The 16,224-nt window shown below is 43.8% G+C and overlaps 1 protein-coding gene across 1 annotated transcript in view; it reads left to right on the top strand.

Moving 5' to 3' along the window:
• Positions 1-16,224, top strand: part of DNAH5 (dynein axonemal heavy chain 5) — a 315,641-nt gene that overhangs the window by 189,739 nt on the left and 109,678 nt on the right. Inside the window, exons 44-49 of the mRNA XM_065584236.1 lie at positions 1,654-1,830; positions 6,012-6,216; positions 6,742-6,884; positions 8,983-9,117; positions 10,010-10,132; positions 10,485-10,698. Coding sequence (XP_065440308.1) covers positions 1,654-1,830; positions 6,012-6,216; positions 6,742-6,884; positions 8,983-9,117; positions 10,010-10,132; positions 10,485-10,698 — 997 coding nt within the window. The remainder of the gene's footprint in view (positions 1-1,653; positions 1,831-6,011; positions 6,217-6,741; positions 6,885-8,982; positions 9,118-10,009; positions 10,133-10,484; positions 10,699-16,224) is intronic.

Here is a 16,224-nt window from a genome sequence, read left to right as displayed (position 1 = left end):
CATGTTCTTGAGTCATTCATTGTCAGATTTGATTATTTTTTTCCATAACCAAATTAAAATTATTTTTCTCTATGCTCAAATCCTTCTTTATCCCTGAAGGAAAAAAGCATGGTATGTGCTAGATATAAGAGCTATTAAAATTATTATTAGCAGAACTGACACATTCAGGAAATAATAATCTTAAATGGTTTCTTTCCATTCTAAATCTCTTGGCCTGAAAACATCTGAATCTGCCGTAGGTATTTGGATAGAGTACTGCATTGCTAAAGTATATACCACTACAGATAAATTGATTCCAAAATGGAAAAAGTCCCATTTAGCTTTTTCTTCACTTATTGTAGTACTGTTCTGAACTACAAGCATCAAGCAGTGAATGCTGTATTGAGGTGTATTAAGGAGGGGTATGTGAGGAAAAAGAGAAATTAGTATCTGGAGAAATACACCTCTACCCCGCTATAACGCGACCCGATATAACACAAATTCTGATATAACACGGTAAAGCAGCGCTCCGGGGGGTGGAGGGGGGGTGGGAGGGGCTGTGCACTCCGGCGGATCAAAGCAAGTTCGATATAACGTGGTTTCACCTATAACGCGGTAAGATTTTTTTTTGGCTCCTGAGGTCAGCGTTATATCGAGATAGAGGTGTATTAGCTTGGAGATGAGTCAGACTACACAAAACCAGGGCTTTGGTGAAAAAAATGGAACTTTGGCCAGCAATATTGGTGCACCAATTATTGTCAAACACAGGAAAAATGAACTTGCAGGATAAAAGAAGAAATGGCAGTAAACACAGGAAAAGCTGCACCAAAATAAAGTATACAAACAAAAGCCTCAAGACTATCCTTTGGAACTACAGACAAATATGGAAGATGAAAGTATTCCTAGTAGAGCAACTTGGGGCTTTGCCATCCTTTATTACATATGTATTTAAAAGGCAGTGATAAGCATAAGTATTTCTCTAAAGCTCTGACCTGATGTATTGCATGTAGGGACATTCAAAAAAAGTGGATACTAAATTTTCTCCAATTTTGGCCTAGTTTGAATATGAGAGGGAGGAAGTTGAATGAGATACTATATATATGTTGGAATCAATTAGACATAGGGTATATTTTTACTGCCAAGAGATAAACAAAAAATAGCATTTTAAGACCGCATGATTGTCCTCTGAGTGGCTTCCAGACATGCTCAGCTCAGTTATTTTGAACTTCCAAACTGGGTTCTGGGGGTAAATTTGGGTGGGTTCTGGTGTAGCATCTCACAAACATAAAAATTATTCAGGCTAAATTAACCCCTGAGTTCTACCTCTAACTCCATTTTTATATAGCCACTTTGCAGAGTTGAAATGCACTTAAAACAGCTATGCTGATTGAGAATTAAAGTGGAAGTTTTGTCTCATGAGCAGTGATGAATGACTGGCTGTGATTTTGGCCCAGTTCTGTTTTTTAATATGTGTGTGCAACTTCCACTGGGAGTTATACACATACATGAATGCAGAATTTGGCCTTCTGTTTGCATCACCAAAGAAAGGTGAATCTCAGTAAGTCAGCATGTCACCTGAGTCTGTTTTACTAAAATCTTGACAGCGTTTAAAAATATTTTGAAGTCTTGATTTGAAATTAAAGGATATTCCCTCCCTCTCCATGTGGATAATAGGGCTTTTTGAAAAAACGTTCTCCTCAAGAAGCTGAAATTCTGCGTCAGCTGTACACTTCATCATTCCCAGAACTCTACCGCTTCAGCATCCAGACCTTGGAATATCAGATAGAGATGCTGGAGGCCTTTGTGATCATGCAAAGCATTAACATGCTGCAGGGACTTATCCCTCTGAAGGTAAACTGGTCAATATTTTGCCACCTATTTATTCTGATTTACGTTGTTTTGTGCTGTGGGTGCATATTAGAAAGCACACCAGGATATTTAGAGAAGAGACATTCTTGTGAAGATGTGGGAGCTTAAAATATCTTACATGTGAATACCTAATTTCCATTGGAAAATGACACTTAGGATGGTCCATATTTATTTCAGTATATTTATATAGTGCTTTTTCTGATATTTTTACAATGACAATTGTAAGAATTGTTATGCAGCATCAGACAGCAGTCACTCTAACTGCTGTTTTAATAACAGGAGTCACTGGATGGCTCACAGAATGGATAATGGACTGCAGGGCATTTCACTTATAATTTCTTAAATGCAGACAAAATGTTGAATGTGGTGATCAAAAGTTAATGCTATCTGATAGATTTTTATTTGTTGTTATTTATATGAAATAAGTTTTCCCTTGCACTATGTCTTAGAGGATGTGTTCAAAAATTGGCACTTTTCAGTAACCTTATTGGTAGACTGAAAAGGGCGGCCAAGGAGTAGATGTACATGGTGAACATTTTCATACCAATAGAGATGGTTTCTTGAGACTAGGTTTGAGGCAAATTGGATTAGCAGGGCAGTCTGGGGAAACTTGCAAAGCTAGTGCCCATGCTGCTGAATATTGACTTTATGGTTAAAGAGAAGATTTCAGTTTTCAGTGTTTAGATTTTCATTAAGACTATGTCTTCACTTAAGGTGGTGTGTAGTGTACAGATACTGTACTCCCCTAGCAAAGGTATAAATAGCAGTGTACATGGTAAGGCACTTCTTAGGTGAGTAAAGACAGCCCAGAGCTTTAGAATATATATATACCCTACGTACATGCCCAAGCAGTGCTTCCCCTGTCTATCGTGCTGCCAGAGTCTTTTACAGTTGCATGTAACTATGTACTGCATTGTGGACGTAGATCGCTTTTCACTGCGATGTGTAGCTACACGTACCCTACACATTGTCACAAGTATAGACAAGGCCTAAAGTTACTGGAATGAAAAAGGGGAATTTTCAAAATGTTCACCACTGATCTTCCTGTGCTAAACATTTCTTCTTCATTCAGTGAAGCCAATGTCAGTTTTACTGTTGATAACCGTTCCCATTGTTACCCAGTGTCAATGGCATTGGAGAAATCCAAGTCAATGCTGTGTAGAATTGAAATATAAAAGCAGGAATAGATTCAGCAGTTTGAACATTATCTGGGACATAATTCCACAGCAATGATACTTAATCAAGAAGGTGGAAATATTAGTCTTTATCAGCCTGTTTCCTGGTTTATGCAGAATTCTTTGACAAATTCTTCAAGCGGAGTGCCCCAAGGGTCGGTCCTGGGGCCGATTTTGTTTAATATCTTTATTAATGATCTGGAGGATGGTGTGGACTGCACTCTCAGCAAGTTTGCAGATGACACTAAACTAGGAGGTGTGGTAGATACACTAGAGGGTAGGGATCGGATACAGAGGGACCTAGACAAATTAGAGGATTGGGCCAAAAAAAACCTGATGAGGTTCAACAAGGACAAGTGCAGAGTCCTGCACTTAGGACGGAAGAATCCCATGCACTGCTACAGACTAGGGACCGAATGGGTAGGCAGCAGTTCTGCAGAAAAGGACCTAGGAGTCACAGTGGACGAGAAGCTGGATATGAGTCAACAGTGAGCTCTTGTTGCCAAGAAGGCTAACGGCATTTTGGGCTGTATAAGTAGGGGCGTTGCCAGCAGATCGAGGAACGTGATCGTTCCCCTTTATTCGACATTGGTGAGGCCTCATCTGGAATACTGTGTCCAGTTTTGGGCCCCACACTACAAGAAGGATGTGGAAAAATTGGAAAGAGTCCAGCGGAGGGCAACAAAAATGATTAGGGGTCTGGAGCACATGACTTCTGAGGAGAGGCTGAGGGAACTGGGATTGTTTAGTCTCCAGAAGAGAAGAATGAGGGGGGATTTGATAGCAGCCTTCAACTACCTAAAGGGGGGTTCCAAAGAGGATGGAGCTCGGCTGTTCTCAGTGGTGGCAGATGACAGAACAAGGAGCAATGGTCTCAAGTTGCAGTGGGGGAGGTCCCGGTTGGATATTAGGAAACACTATTTCACTAGGAGGGTGGTGAAGCACTGGAATGCGTTACCTAGGGAGGTGGTGGAGTCTCCTTCCTTGGAGGTTTTTAAGGCCCGGCTTGACAAAGTCCTGGCTGGGATGATTTAGTTGGGAATTGGTCCTGCTTTGAGCAGGGGGTTGGACTAGATGACCTCTTAAGGTCCCTTCCAACCCTGATATTCTATGATTCTAAGATTCTATGCATCATTTTCCCTTTGATCTATACAGTAATTACTAACCATCATTACAGCAAAATTCAAGTGTATACATGATGCAGCCTAATTTCTCAGTTGGAGCCCCCTACTTTAATTTCATTACAGCCACATTTGAAGGTGCACTTTGTTTCTTTGCTATTGAAATGCCAGTGCAAATACTAGCATGCGGCTGGCAAACCAACTGACTTGCTGTTGTTATCTTTCTGATAACAAATCGCTTCTTCTAAAAGTCGAATTGTTTTCCATATTGTCAGGGAACTCTTGTAAGCAAACACTAACATTTGTGCAAAATTATTCAATAAGAATTTAATTAAAGACAAAATACAGGCCAATTTTTTATTTGTCTGGATTGCCTTGATGGAGGATACTGCAAAAAGACCAATGCCGCATGTGACCAATTGCACTAGAACTATTCATATCTACTTATCCTTATGTGAAAACATAACTTTATTCATGTCCTTAAATGTAACATAGGGTATGTCTACACTACCCGCTGGATCGGCGGGCAGCAATTGATCCAGTGGGAGTCGATTTATCGCATCTAATCTAGACACGATAAATCGACCCCCGAGCGCTCTCCCATCGACTCCTGTACTTCACCACCGCAAGAGGTGCAGGCGGAGTCAACAGGGGAGCGGCAGCAGTCGACTCACTGCAGTGAAGATACCGCGGTGAGTAGGTCTAAGTACGTTGACTTCAGCTATGTTATTCACGTAGCTGAAGTTGCGTAACTTAGATCGATTCCCCCCTGCTAGTGTAGACCAGGCCATATTTAGACTAAACACCTCTGGTCTAATACTCAGTGCCCAATGGCATGCCCCTTAAGCTCAGGGCTGTCGGGACATTTATTGAAAAATACAATAATATAAGATGAATAAACTTACTTCAAAGCAGCAGCACTCATCCCTTCCACTCACTTTACCATGTGTAAATCAAACCCACCTCTTTACATGCATTGCCACCATATAAAAACCTTAATCTCAACAGACTCAGCCCTCCAACTATGCCAAGTCAAATAGATGAATTTAGCAGCATGCCTGGAAGGCAAGTAAATTTGGACCATGGAGGGAGAAGCACATGCCTCCTTAAAGAAAACTGCTTCTATGAATATTGTTCTTCCAGCGCCTCCTTTTTTTTAAAGGGGATCCAGCCAAAATTGTGGCAGCATAGCACGGGGAGAGGTGTGATACTGCAGGCGGGCAAGACCCACAACATCTTTGGCTTTTTAAACTCTACCAAAATACAAATTCAGCCAGTGCAAGTCTCAGAGCACTGTTAACATATGCTGCTTCTGAGAGCCATCATTTAATAAGCGAGCAGTTGCATACTGCATCATGTTAATTTTCCATGTATATTCCAGGAAGAGATCTCTTAAGAGCATTACGCTATAGGCATTAAAAATAATAGGTCTCTGCCCTAAGGAATCTTGAGTCTAAGGCCTGAATCCTGTAACCACATATCCATAATGCAGTGAGACTACTTGTGTCATAGTGTAACCCATTCAACATATGTATTTGCAGAGTCAGGGCTTTAATGAACTAATAAACCAACTACTCATCTTTCCCTGGGCTTCTGGAGAGAAATAAGCTATTTGTTTGCTATGGGTTTTTTTCCGATGGCTATTTTTCTGAATTAGGGAAAATAAATAATATGACACAGTATGTATTGTAGCTCTTCGTTTGTGTAATGGTTGCCCAGAGCATGGGTAGGGACACCTATTGAGACTTATGTAAATCAAAGCTAAAGGTTTTCAACTTGGACATATAAAGCAGAGTCTGATGTAGGAATTGTTTCTTGGAAAGGCCTTAAGCCTTGAAAGTAGCTAAAACAATGCTTTACCTCTCAGGAGCAAGGAGGGGAAGTAACACCAGAGTACCTGGAAAGGCTGTACGTCTTCTCCCTCATGTGGAGTGTTGGAGCATTGCTGGAATTGGAAGACAGATGCAAAATGGAGCACTGGCTTCGTAATCATAAAAAAATAAAGCTTGATCTTCCCCATATCTCAGAAGGAAGTGAAGATACCATGTTTGACTACTATGTGGCAACTGATGGTTAGTAACCCACTGGCATATACCAGATAACATTTGAAGAGACATGATCTTGAAAGAGTATATTTCATAGAATTAATAGAGAAGGCACTTCAGGTTGTATACTTTCCCATGTTCCCTGGCAGTTTTTGTTTTAAAATCACGCTTTACTACTGGTTTTAATAAAGTTTCTCCCTGTTGCTGTAAGATACCAAAACAAGGGAAACTGACTACACAAGGAAACAGGGACTTTGTATCACAAAGTACTGTCAAATGAGCAAATGTAAGCAAGCTGGAAGGTGTTTCTCTCATCTTAAGTGTCACTTGTAACAACAGGTCATGTGGCCCTTCCCATGGGTTTTTAAGAATACTCCTTGTGAAGTTAATTGCTGATCATTATAGTGGGTGGGTTTTGCCTGTGGGAACCACTGCCCCAGACAGGGTAAGAGAACTTCATAGGTAACAATCCACTTGTACTACTAGTTGGAGAATGGGATAGAAGCAAATTCTTTGTAGCTTGGAAGTATCAATTTATTCTGTTCTGACTAGGTAAATGGATGCACTGGAGTACTCGTGTTGAAGAGTATGTGTACCCCACTAACAGCATTCCAGAGTATAGTTCCATCTTGGTGCCAAATGTCGACAACGTGAGAACAGACTTCCTTATTGAAACAATTGCTGGGCAGGGCAAGGTATCATTCTTGTTTGTGTACATCAATGATGTGATCTGCATGGGTGGTGGGAGAGTTAAATTATAAATGGCAACAAAATGGCAGATAAAATTCAGTGTTGATAAATGCAAAGTAATGCACATTGGAAACATAATCCCAACTATACATATAAAATGATGGGGTCTAAATTAGCTGTTACCACTCAAGAAAGAGATCTTGGAGTCATTGTGGATAGTTCTCTGAAAATATCCACTCAATGTGCAGCGGCAGTCAAAAAAGCTAACAATGTTGGGAACCATTAAGAAAGGGATAGATAATAAAACAGAAAATATCATATTGCCTGTATATAAATCCATGGTACGCTCACATCTTGAATACTGTGTGCAGATGTATTGCCCATCTCAAAAACGATATATTGGAATTGGAAAAGGTTCAGAAAAGGGCAACAAAAATGATTAGGGGTATGGAACGGCTTCCGTATGAGGAGAGATTAATAAAACTGGGATTTTTCAGCTTGGAAAAGAGACGACTAATGGGGGATATGGTTGAGGTCTATAAAATCATGACTGGTGAGAAAGTAAATAAGGAAGTGCTATTTACTCCTTTTCATAATACAAGAACTAGGGGTCACCAAATGAAATTAATAGGCAGCAGGTTTAAAACAAACAAAAGGAAGTATTTCTTCACACAATGCATAGTCAACCTGTGGAACTCCTTGACAGAGGATGTTGTGGAAGCCAAGACTATAAGAGGGTTAAAAAAAGAACTAGATGAATTCATGGAGGATAGGTCCATCAATTGCTATTAGCCAGGTTGGGCAGGGATGGTGTTCCTAGCCTCTGTTTGCCAGAAGCTGGGAATGAGCAACAGGGAATGGATCACTTGATGATTACCTGTTCTGCTCATTCCCTCTGGGGCACCTGCCATTGGCCACCCTTGGAAGACAGAATACTGGGCTAGATGGACCTTTGATCTGACCCAGTATGGCCATTCTTATGTTCTTAAATAAAATGACCTCACTGCACATTAAGCAGTGGGGGCCATTATCTGGCTTGCAGAGAAAGGAGTGTGGGCCCTTTAGAGACTAGAGTGCCAGAGTGATTTGCTGTGGCAGCTTGACCAGGTCAGTGTCCCATCCCACACCAGGTGAGCAGAAGAGAGGGGGAACTATTTAGGTCCACACTGGGGCAGGAAAAACCCTCTTTTACCTGGACCAGGTGGAGCAGCACCCATCTTCTCGTGCATGGAAGTAGTTAAATACCGGGCTTTGTCATGATCCATGGTGGCCATTCCACCAGTCGCTCCTTTCTCACGGGGCTGGAAAGGACATTTCCCCTCACTGCCAGATTGGCCAAGGCAAGATGGGTTTTTTCCCCCCACCTTCCTGACAGAGGGTTACATGGCTTAGTTGGGGAAAATATGAAACAGAAGTTAGGCTATGATTTGCAACTCATTATGTAAATATGGGGCTGATATCCTGTGCAGGTACTCTGCAGGGAAGGGATAATGTGATCAGATAAAGTGGATTAGTAAATGATTTAAAGGAGGTATTCTTTAAAGGAGCAGAAACAGGGGTTCGGGGCTCCTATGACTGGTATGGCAGAGAGCCAACCAACCCTCCTTTATAGCACGCCTTAACCCTCATTTGATGGGGGAGGGTCCCAGCAGTGGGTTGGCTAGGGACTAGGATGGGTAACCCCTGCTCCCGGGTATGTGTAAATGATTATGGAACTACCAGCACTGTACACTTTTATTTGACGGGTACTTCCAGACATTTAGGAATAAGATTGCAGCCTAATTTAAACCACATCTAGTGTCTCCTGTCCTCCTTCCAGCATAGCAGGACAGTGTGGAATTATGGGTGAAAATGCGAGGATCCCTTGTTGTATAGTGGAAACTAATGACCCTTTTCCACACATACTGTTAGTTAATACACCTTGAATTGTTCAGTGTTAAAGCAGCCCACTGCTTCCAGTTTGCCAATTTTTTTCTCATTGAAAGTTACATTTTTATTTCTTTGTTTCATTCCTGACAAGGATAGATACTGCGGTTGATAAGGCTTTGCTGGCACACTTGGCTTTTGCACCTCTGGGCTCATTTGAATTCTCTCCTTGTCTAGGCTGTGCTACTAATTGGTGAGCAAGGAACTGCTAAAACTGTCATCATCAAAGGATTCATGTCAAAATATAATCCTGAAAGCCACATGGCCAAGAGTCTGAACTTTTCATCTGCAACTACCCCATTAATGTTCCAGGTATAGTAATCACTCTACTTCTAATAAGATGACTGGGTTCACTGCTTTATTTGTACACCGAGAATTTGCCAGAAAGATCCCATTAAAAGAAGGCTTTCTCTAATTACAAAGATACAAACAAACAAAAGCACCAATCTACTCCAAGGGCTTCAGTCAAAATGGCCTTTCTACAGGGATGTAACTTGCTTCTCTCACAATATGTCTTTTTAAAATTGTTCATCAATTTCAGCAAATCCTCAGGAACCACATCTCTTCCAGTCATTCCAGTGGTTATTTGGTTATTCTCATGCTTTTGACACGTTATACTTCCCTCATCAAATTCTCAATGTTTCTTGATGTCTGGAAATATGCCAGTTCACACTAACTGGCTGAAGTGGCCATTCATTTTTATTGGATTGTCATTAAAACCTTGTGTAAAAGACTAAAAACTTTACAAAATGTAGTCTACACTAATGGTTGTAAGTTGTGTTTATTTCATAATTGAGTTAAATCTTTCATGCAGGTGATATTTCACACAGTTATCTATGATCACAATAGTTCAAACTTAGTTTATTACACCCGTCCATGGGGGGAAAAAAGGGATAATCCAACTCAGAATTCGCCAAATGGATTGCATGTACTACATCAGCAGTTATGGTTTTTAAAGGCAATTTGTGTTCAATTTGTATAGCAACCTATTACCTCACTTCAGAAACCAATGTTCCATTTACCAATTCTACAAAGCCAGTGGCATTTCTTAGTGGAAATCTCCTCAAAACAGTCTGAAGAGTACCCATGTATGCCTTCGCTATTGAAGAGTTCCTGCTACTAAATGGGTGCATTTAAAAAGAATAAACTATCCTTTGATGGAGAGGAACTGTACAGCTTTAGGTAATAAAGTTTTTTCTTACAGCGTACAATAGAGAGTTATGTGGACAAACGCATGGGGACGACATATGGTCCTCCTGCAGGCAAGAAGATGACTGTCTTCATTGATGATGTGAATATGCCTGTAATCAATGAGTGGGGAGATCAGGTTAGTTAAGTATTGAAATTTGGCTTAATGCTGATCTGTTGTTTTTCTCTTTCCTTGTGACATAGGTGAAATGGCTTCCCACTCTGGTCAGGTTATTGAGGTATTTGAAATACATGTGATTATTTTCCTCTGAGATCCCTCCTCTAGATATTACCAGATGAAAGGGCGATCCAATCCCACCTATTTCTGGTAATTTATAAATGTTGTTTTCTTCATGGCAGAAGAAAATGTAGTGTTTTTTAAGACAAGGAAAATCTGTCTCGGAGTTACGTTTTTTGGGTACTCATAAATAATTTTGCATGCCGTTATGCATCAGGGAGATATTCTTCTAATCCTAACGGGCTCTTTATAGGTCACCAATGAGATAGTTCGACAGCTGATGGAACAGAATGGGTTCTATAACCTGGAGAAACCAGGGGAGTTTACCAACATCGTTGATATCCAGTTCTTGGCAGCCATGATCCACCCTGGTGGAGGTCGCAATGACATCCCACAGAGACTAAAGAGACATTTTTCCATATTCAACTGTACTCTGCCGTCCAATTCTTCCATTGACAAGATCTTTGGTAAAATGAAGACTCATTTTAGAAAGTGTTGATTGAAACAGTTAGAATTGGGGTGCCAAATTTTGTTTGTTCGCCCCCCCATACTTTAAAGGGAAATCTTAATTTTTTGTGTGTGGGGAGTGGGGGTCTTAAATATGTGTACCCAGGTTTTCCTAGAACAGTGGCTCTCAATTTTTCCACGTGTGGTTAGTGATTAGGACTCAGTTAAATCCCAAACTACACCAAGGACTGGGGTACATGAACTCATTGGCTTTTGGTGGTAGTGCTGGAGGAGTTGGTGGGGAGTGCTGGGTTTGGTTAGTGCTGGTGGTTAGTGCTCAGTGGAATTTCGACTGATTTTTTTTTCAGCCCTTGATCTCCCCCTGTTGCCCACTCCTTGGTCATGCCCTGGAAGCTAAAAACAAACAAACAAACACAAAACCAAATCTCTGCCTTAGACTAAGATTCTAAATTTACTCCTGGGGGAATTCTGCACCAAAAAATTAAAAATTCTGTGCACAACATTTTAAAATTCTGCAAATTTATTTTGTCAAAATAACACTACATAATTATGGCAGTTTCAATTATTTTGGTAATTTATTTCAAAATACCTGTCAGCAAGTATGTCTGTAACAATAAAGACACACACAAAAATTCCTCCAGGAGTAGAGAGTTAAAGTAATCCCTATGACAACCCAGTTCTTCTTTTAGTAGTGTCCCTGTGGGTGCTCCACTGTAGGTATATGTGCGCCCTGTGTGTAATCGGAGAGTTTTGGTAGCAGTGTTCCTTGAGCCCTTACATGTGCCCTCCCTCCCTTGTGGTCTGCCTCGAGGCTATTTAGCACTGCATGGGTGAACCCTCCTCACTTTCTTCTCTATCAGCTTTGGCCTCAGACAGAATGAGCAGTTGTCCCTTCCTTATTTGTGTCATTAGCATAAGTAGTGTTTGTTTTGTTACCTTTGTTCTCCTTAAAAGTACTTAGGCTAGTGTTTCCTTATTTTATTTTATTCCTTTGGGTTAAAAAAAAAGAGAGAGAGAAAGGAAAAGAACTTCAGTTTCCTGCCCTGTCTGGGGGCATTCCCCTCTCCCTCCCCGGGCATCTAGTAGACTCATAATTTTTTTTTCCAGTTAAAAAAATAAAGTAAAGAAGACTGCTAGAGAATGACAACCCCCTGCCCAGGGGCATGCCTGGCTCTCTCTGCTCCAAGCAGTGCCTCTCTTGCCAGGAGTCAGTTCCTGTAATGGCCAGACACACTCACTGTGCCTGGGAGAGCCTCACAGAAGTGCTTTACCTGCCACAGCTAAAATGGCAGCCTCCCTATGGAGAAAACACTTCAGTCTGCAGGGGACTCCGGTGAGTGCTGACCCCGGATCATCCCCGGAGCCTTCACTTCAAAAGGGGTCGAGTCGTGAAGAGGAGAGGAGGAGGAGAAGAAGAAAAATAAAAAAGGCCACCAGCAGACTTCCCTCGGAAAGGCTCGTAAAAAGGGCTCCTCCGAGCAACTGGCCAGCCAGAGGGGTTCCCCAGTACGGCCATCTCAGCACCGATCCAAACACATGGGTTCCGAGTAGCTGGTCAGCCAGTGGGGCTTCCCAGAGTGGCCACCTCAGTAGGTCGGCACCGCAGCTTTGAAGCATGGCACCTGAGAAGGGGCCCCCAGCTGTGAGCTCTGCTAGGGTATCCTCCAAGGTTCTCTTCATTGTAGCGGCCTAAGAACCCCGGTACAGTGACTGGACTATATCAGCACCAACTTTGATGCAGTACAAGTGAGAGCGTTATTCTCGCTACCCACATTTACCACCCTGGGACACATGTCTCCCAAATACGCTGAGGAACTCACCTACACAACCACAAGGTTCTTCTTCGAGAGATGTCCCTGTGGGTGCTCCACTCTAGGTGTTGGTGCGTCCCTGCGCCTTCACTCGGAGACTTTTCGTAGCAGTACTCGTACTGGCCACACATGCGCAGAGGCTGCCCCCCGCAGTGAGTCTAGGATAATAGTGCGCATGCGTGGCCAGTCTCCTCAGTTCCTTCTCTACTGTCCCCGGCCTGAGACGGAGCTCAGCAGACTCGTTAGGAAATCCCTCACTTTGTTACTATTACCTGTTCTAGTAGTTAGTTTGTTTGTTAGTGTAGCTCATTAGTTCTTTTATCTGTTTAAAAAAAAAATTTCTCTCAGCCGCAGCCGCTTCTACCATGCCTGGCTCCACAGGCTTTAAGCGCTGCTCTACCTGTAAGGACGCTATTCCGCTCTCTGATGGCCACTCTCATTGTATAAAATGCCTGGGGGAAACACACATTCCCCAAAAATGTGCCCACTGTACCAAACTCAGTTCCAGGGCACGAAAGGACAGGGAGCTTAAACTGAAACTGCTCCTCCTGCAGAAGTCTATCGGGTCAGTTTCAGACCCAGGAGCCGACTCCAGCTCTACTGCCCGCCACAGCCCCCCTGCTTCAAAAAAAATGAAGAAAGCTACAAAAAAGGAGCAGCCCTCTCCAGCAAAGAAGTTGGTGAGGCACAAAAGTGCCTCAGGCAGGTCAACAGTTTCCCTGCCTGTGTTTCCTCCCCTCAGCACTTTTGAAGAGCCGGGCTCCTCCGACACCGCACGAAAGCCGCCTCAGGCTGCGGCGCGAAGCTCCGGTGCCGAGGCTTCAGGCTTTCAGTTGCCTGCCTCGTTTATGGCACCGTTCGGCACCGAGACGAACACGGTGCCGACATTTCCAGCCTTGCCTGACCCTGTGCGGGCTGATGTTGTCCCCCCGGCACCTACCACGGCACCGGCAATCGCGGCACAGGCTGACAGGGAGATCAAAGGAAAAACCCCTGCTCAGAGGAATGTTCCCTCAGGGCAACTTCCTCCTCCGCAGCTTTCACCTCATGCAGGAGCCTCATCTTTTCAATTCACTCAGACAGCAGATCTATTGGTCTCACCTATTCTGCAGTCTCCCCTGATAAATGCCTGTTTTTCTCCAATGCTGGATTCAGGATCAGAACAACCTTCCTCCAGTGAGGAGGAAACTGATCCACAGGCAGTTTTTTCTCCTTCTCAAGACTCCCAGACCCAGATCAACAGGGGTTACAAAAAAACTACCTCAGCCTGTCCTCAGTATCCTGCCCCATGGGGAGTGAACCCTTGGATGGCAACACCTATGCCCTACCCACCACCATGGCAAGGTTGGGCACCATGGGCATCGTACCCCCGAGAACACATGCGCTACGGCACTTCGACCAGGCGCAACACCGGTTTAGCACTGCCTCGTGACGGACCTGCCAGTGACATAAGATACCAGGCAGCACCGTCACACTCCCAGGAGCAACTGAGTCCTGCTCCTATTCCAGCAGAGTCCGACGTAACGCTTGAGGAAGCCTTACTTCCCCTTCCTCCAACCCCGTCGGATGACTATGCCAAATTCCAAGACCTCTTTAAAAGAGCTGCAGGTGACTTGAAAATTAACTTAGAGGAAGTCACTGAACAACGGCATGAACTAACAGACATTTTGCAGCCCTCTTCTTCCTCTAGAGTGGCATTACCAATCAACATAGCCCTTTTAGAACCCGCTAAATCCATCTGGCAGAATCCAGCCACTAGCCTACCTACCTGTAAACAAGCGGACAGGAAGTACTTTATTCCTTCAAAGGGCTCTGAATTCCTTTTTACCCATCCAGCGCCAAACTCATTGGTAGTGGACGCAGCAAACCAGAGGGCCAAACAACAGTACGCCCGCTCCACCCCAGCCAACAAGGACAGTAAACGCCTGGACCTCTTCGGCCGTAAACGCTGCATCCTCGACCCTACAATTTCGCATAGCTAATTATACCGCAGTCCTTGCAAAATATGACCACAAAAACTATAATAAATTCATGGATTTTATTGATCACATCCCAGAACAGAAGAAACAACAATTCACAGCTCTGGTTTCCGAGGGACAAACCATATCACGCACTGCTCTCCAAGCGGCCCTCGATGTAGGTAACACTGCAGCAAGGTCGACCGCCACAGCAGTGGTCATGCGACGAGGTTCATGGCTCTCTTCCTCCTTCTTCCCTCGAGAGGTCCAGAGCACCATTGAAGATCTTCCCTTCGATGGGGAAAAACTTTTTGCCTCCACCACAAACGACATGCTGCATTCGATGAAGGACGCAAGAGCAACCATCCGGTCCCTAGGCCTCCAGCCACCTGCGACCAGAAGACGACAATATAGATATCAACCTTATCACCGACCAGGCTACCCCACATTTTCACAACACTCCTATAGACCACAGGAACAACAACAGCAACAACGACGCCAAAGACCAAGATTCCAGTGTCGTCGTCCTAATTCTACAGGGGCGTTGCAACCCCCTCCAACTAATAGGCAGATTTGAAGCATTGGTCGAGGGTTTAGAAAACAGCGTTCCCACTTCAGCCGGCACACCTATCTTTGGACACCGCCTACGACCATTCTCTCATCAATGGCAGAAAATTACATCCAACAAATGGGTCATAGAGGTAGTTACAATTGGATACGCCATCCCCTTCCTCTCCCTCCCTCCTACCCACCCACCCTCCCCGTCCCTCTTCAGGGACCCATCTCACGAGCAACTACTCTTCCAAGAAGTGCAGCATCTCCTTCAACTGGGAGCAGTAGAAACTGTGCCAGAACGACACAGAGGGAAGGGTTTTTACTCCCATTATTTCTTAACAGAGAAGAAAAATGGGGGATGGCGACCAATCCTCGACCTCAGGCGGCTCAACAAATTTGTCAAAAAGCAAAAGTTCAAGATGGTCACTCTCACCACTATAATCCCAGCGCTGGAGCAGGGCGACTGGTTTTCAGCCCTCGACCTACAGGATGCCTATTTTCATGTGACTATATACCCATCCCACAGACGATTCCTACGCTTTACTCTCGGCTCCACACATTTCCAATACAGGGTTCTCCCTTTCGGACTGTCCACGGCCCCCCTTGTTTTTTCCAAGATCTTAGCCGTAGTTACAGCCTACCTCAGAAAACAAGGGGTCGTAATATTTCCTTACCTAGACGATTGCCTCCTCAAAGCTTCAACGTTCGACGAAGCTCTCCGATCCATATGGCTTACCATCGATTGTTTCCTATCTTTAGGCCTGCAAGTAAACAAAAACAAATCCACATTATACCCCATCCAACATCTGGAGTTCATAGGGGCATACCTCGACTCCCGGACGGGGTTGGCATCTCTCCCACCAGCCCGCTTCAATTCTATAAGTCAACTAGCCACAAGGATTCGCAACAGTCCCCAGGTGACTGTCCGGGACTGCCTACAAATACTAGGTCACATGGCCTCGTGCACCTCCGTCGTTCAAAATGCACGTCTATATATGAGGTGCTTCCAAGCATGGTTGGCCACGGTGTACAGACCGAATGTGCACCCTCTAAACAAGACTCTCTCCATACCTGCCCGAGTCAAAGATTCTCTACAGTGGTGGACAATTCACTCCAACCTCTGCTCTGGAGTCCCCTTTCTTCAGCAGGCTCCATCCCTCATACTGACGACCGATGCATCTCTGACAGGATGGGGTGCACA

Source organism: Chrysemys picta, chromosome 2 (genome assembly GCF_011386835.1).
Source record: "Chrysemys picta bellii isolate R12L10 chromosome 2, ASM1138683v2, whole genome shotgun sequence".
NCBI classification, from domain to species: Eukaryota; Metazoa; Chordata; order Testudines; family Emydidae; genus Chrysemys; species Chrysemys picta.
The sequence above is the reverse complement of the archived record's forward strand: the minus strand, read 5'-3'. Positions and strand labels throughout refer to the sequence as shown.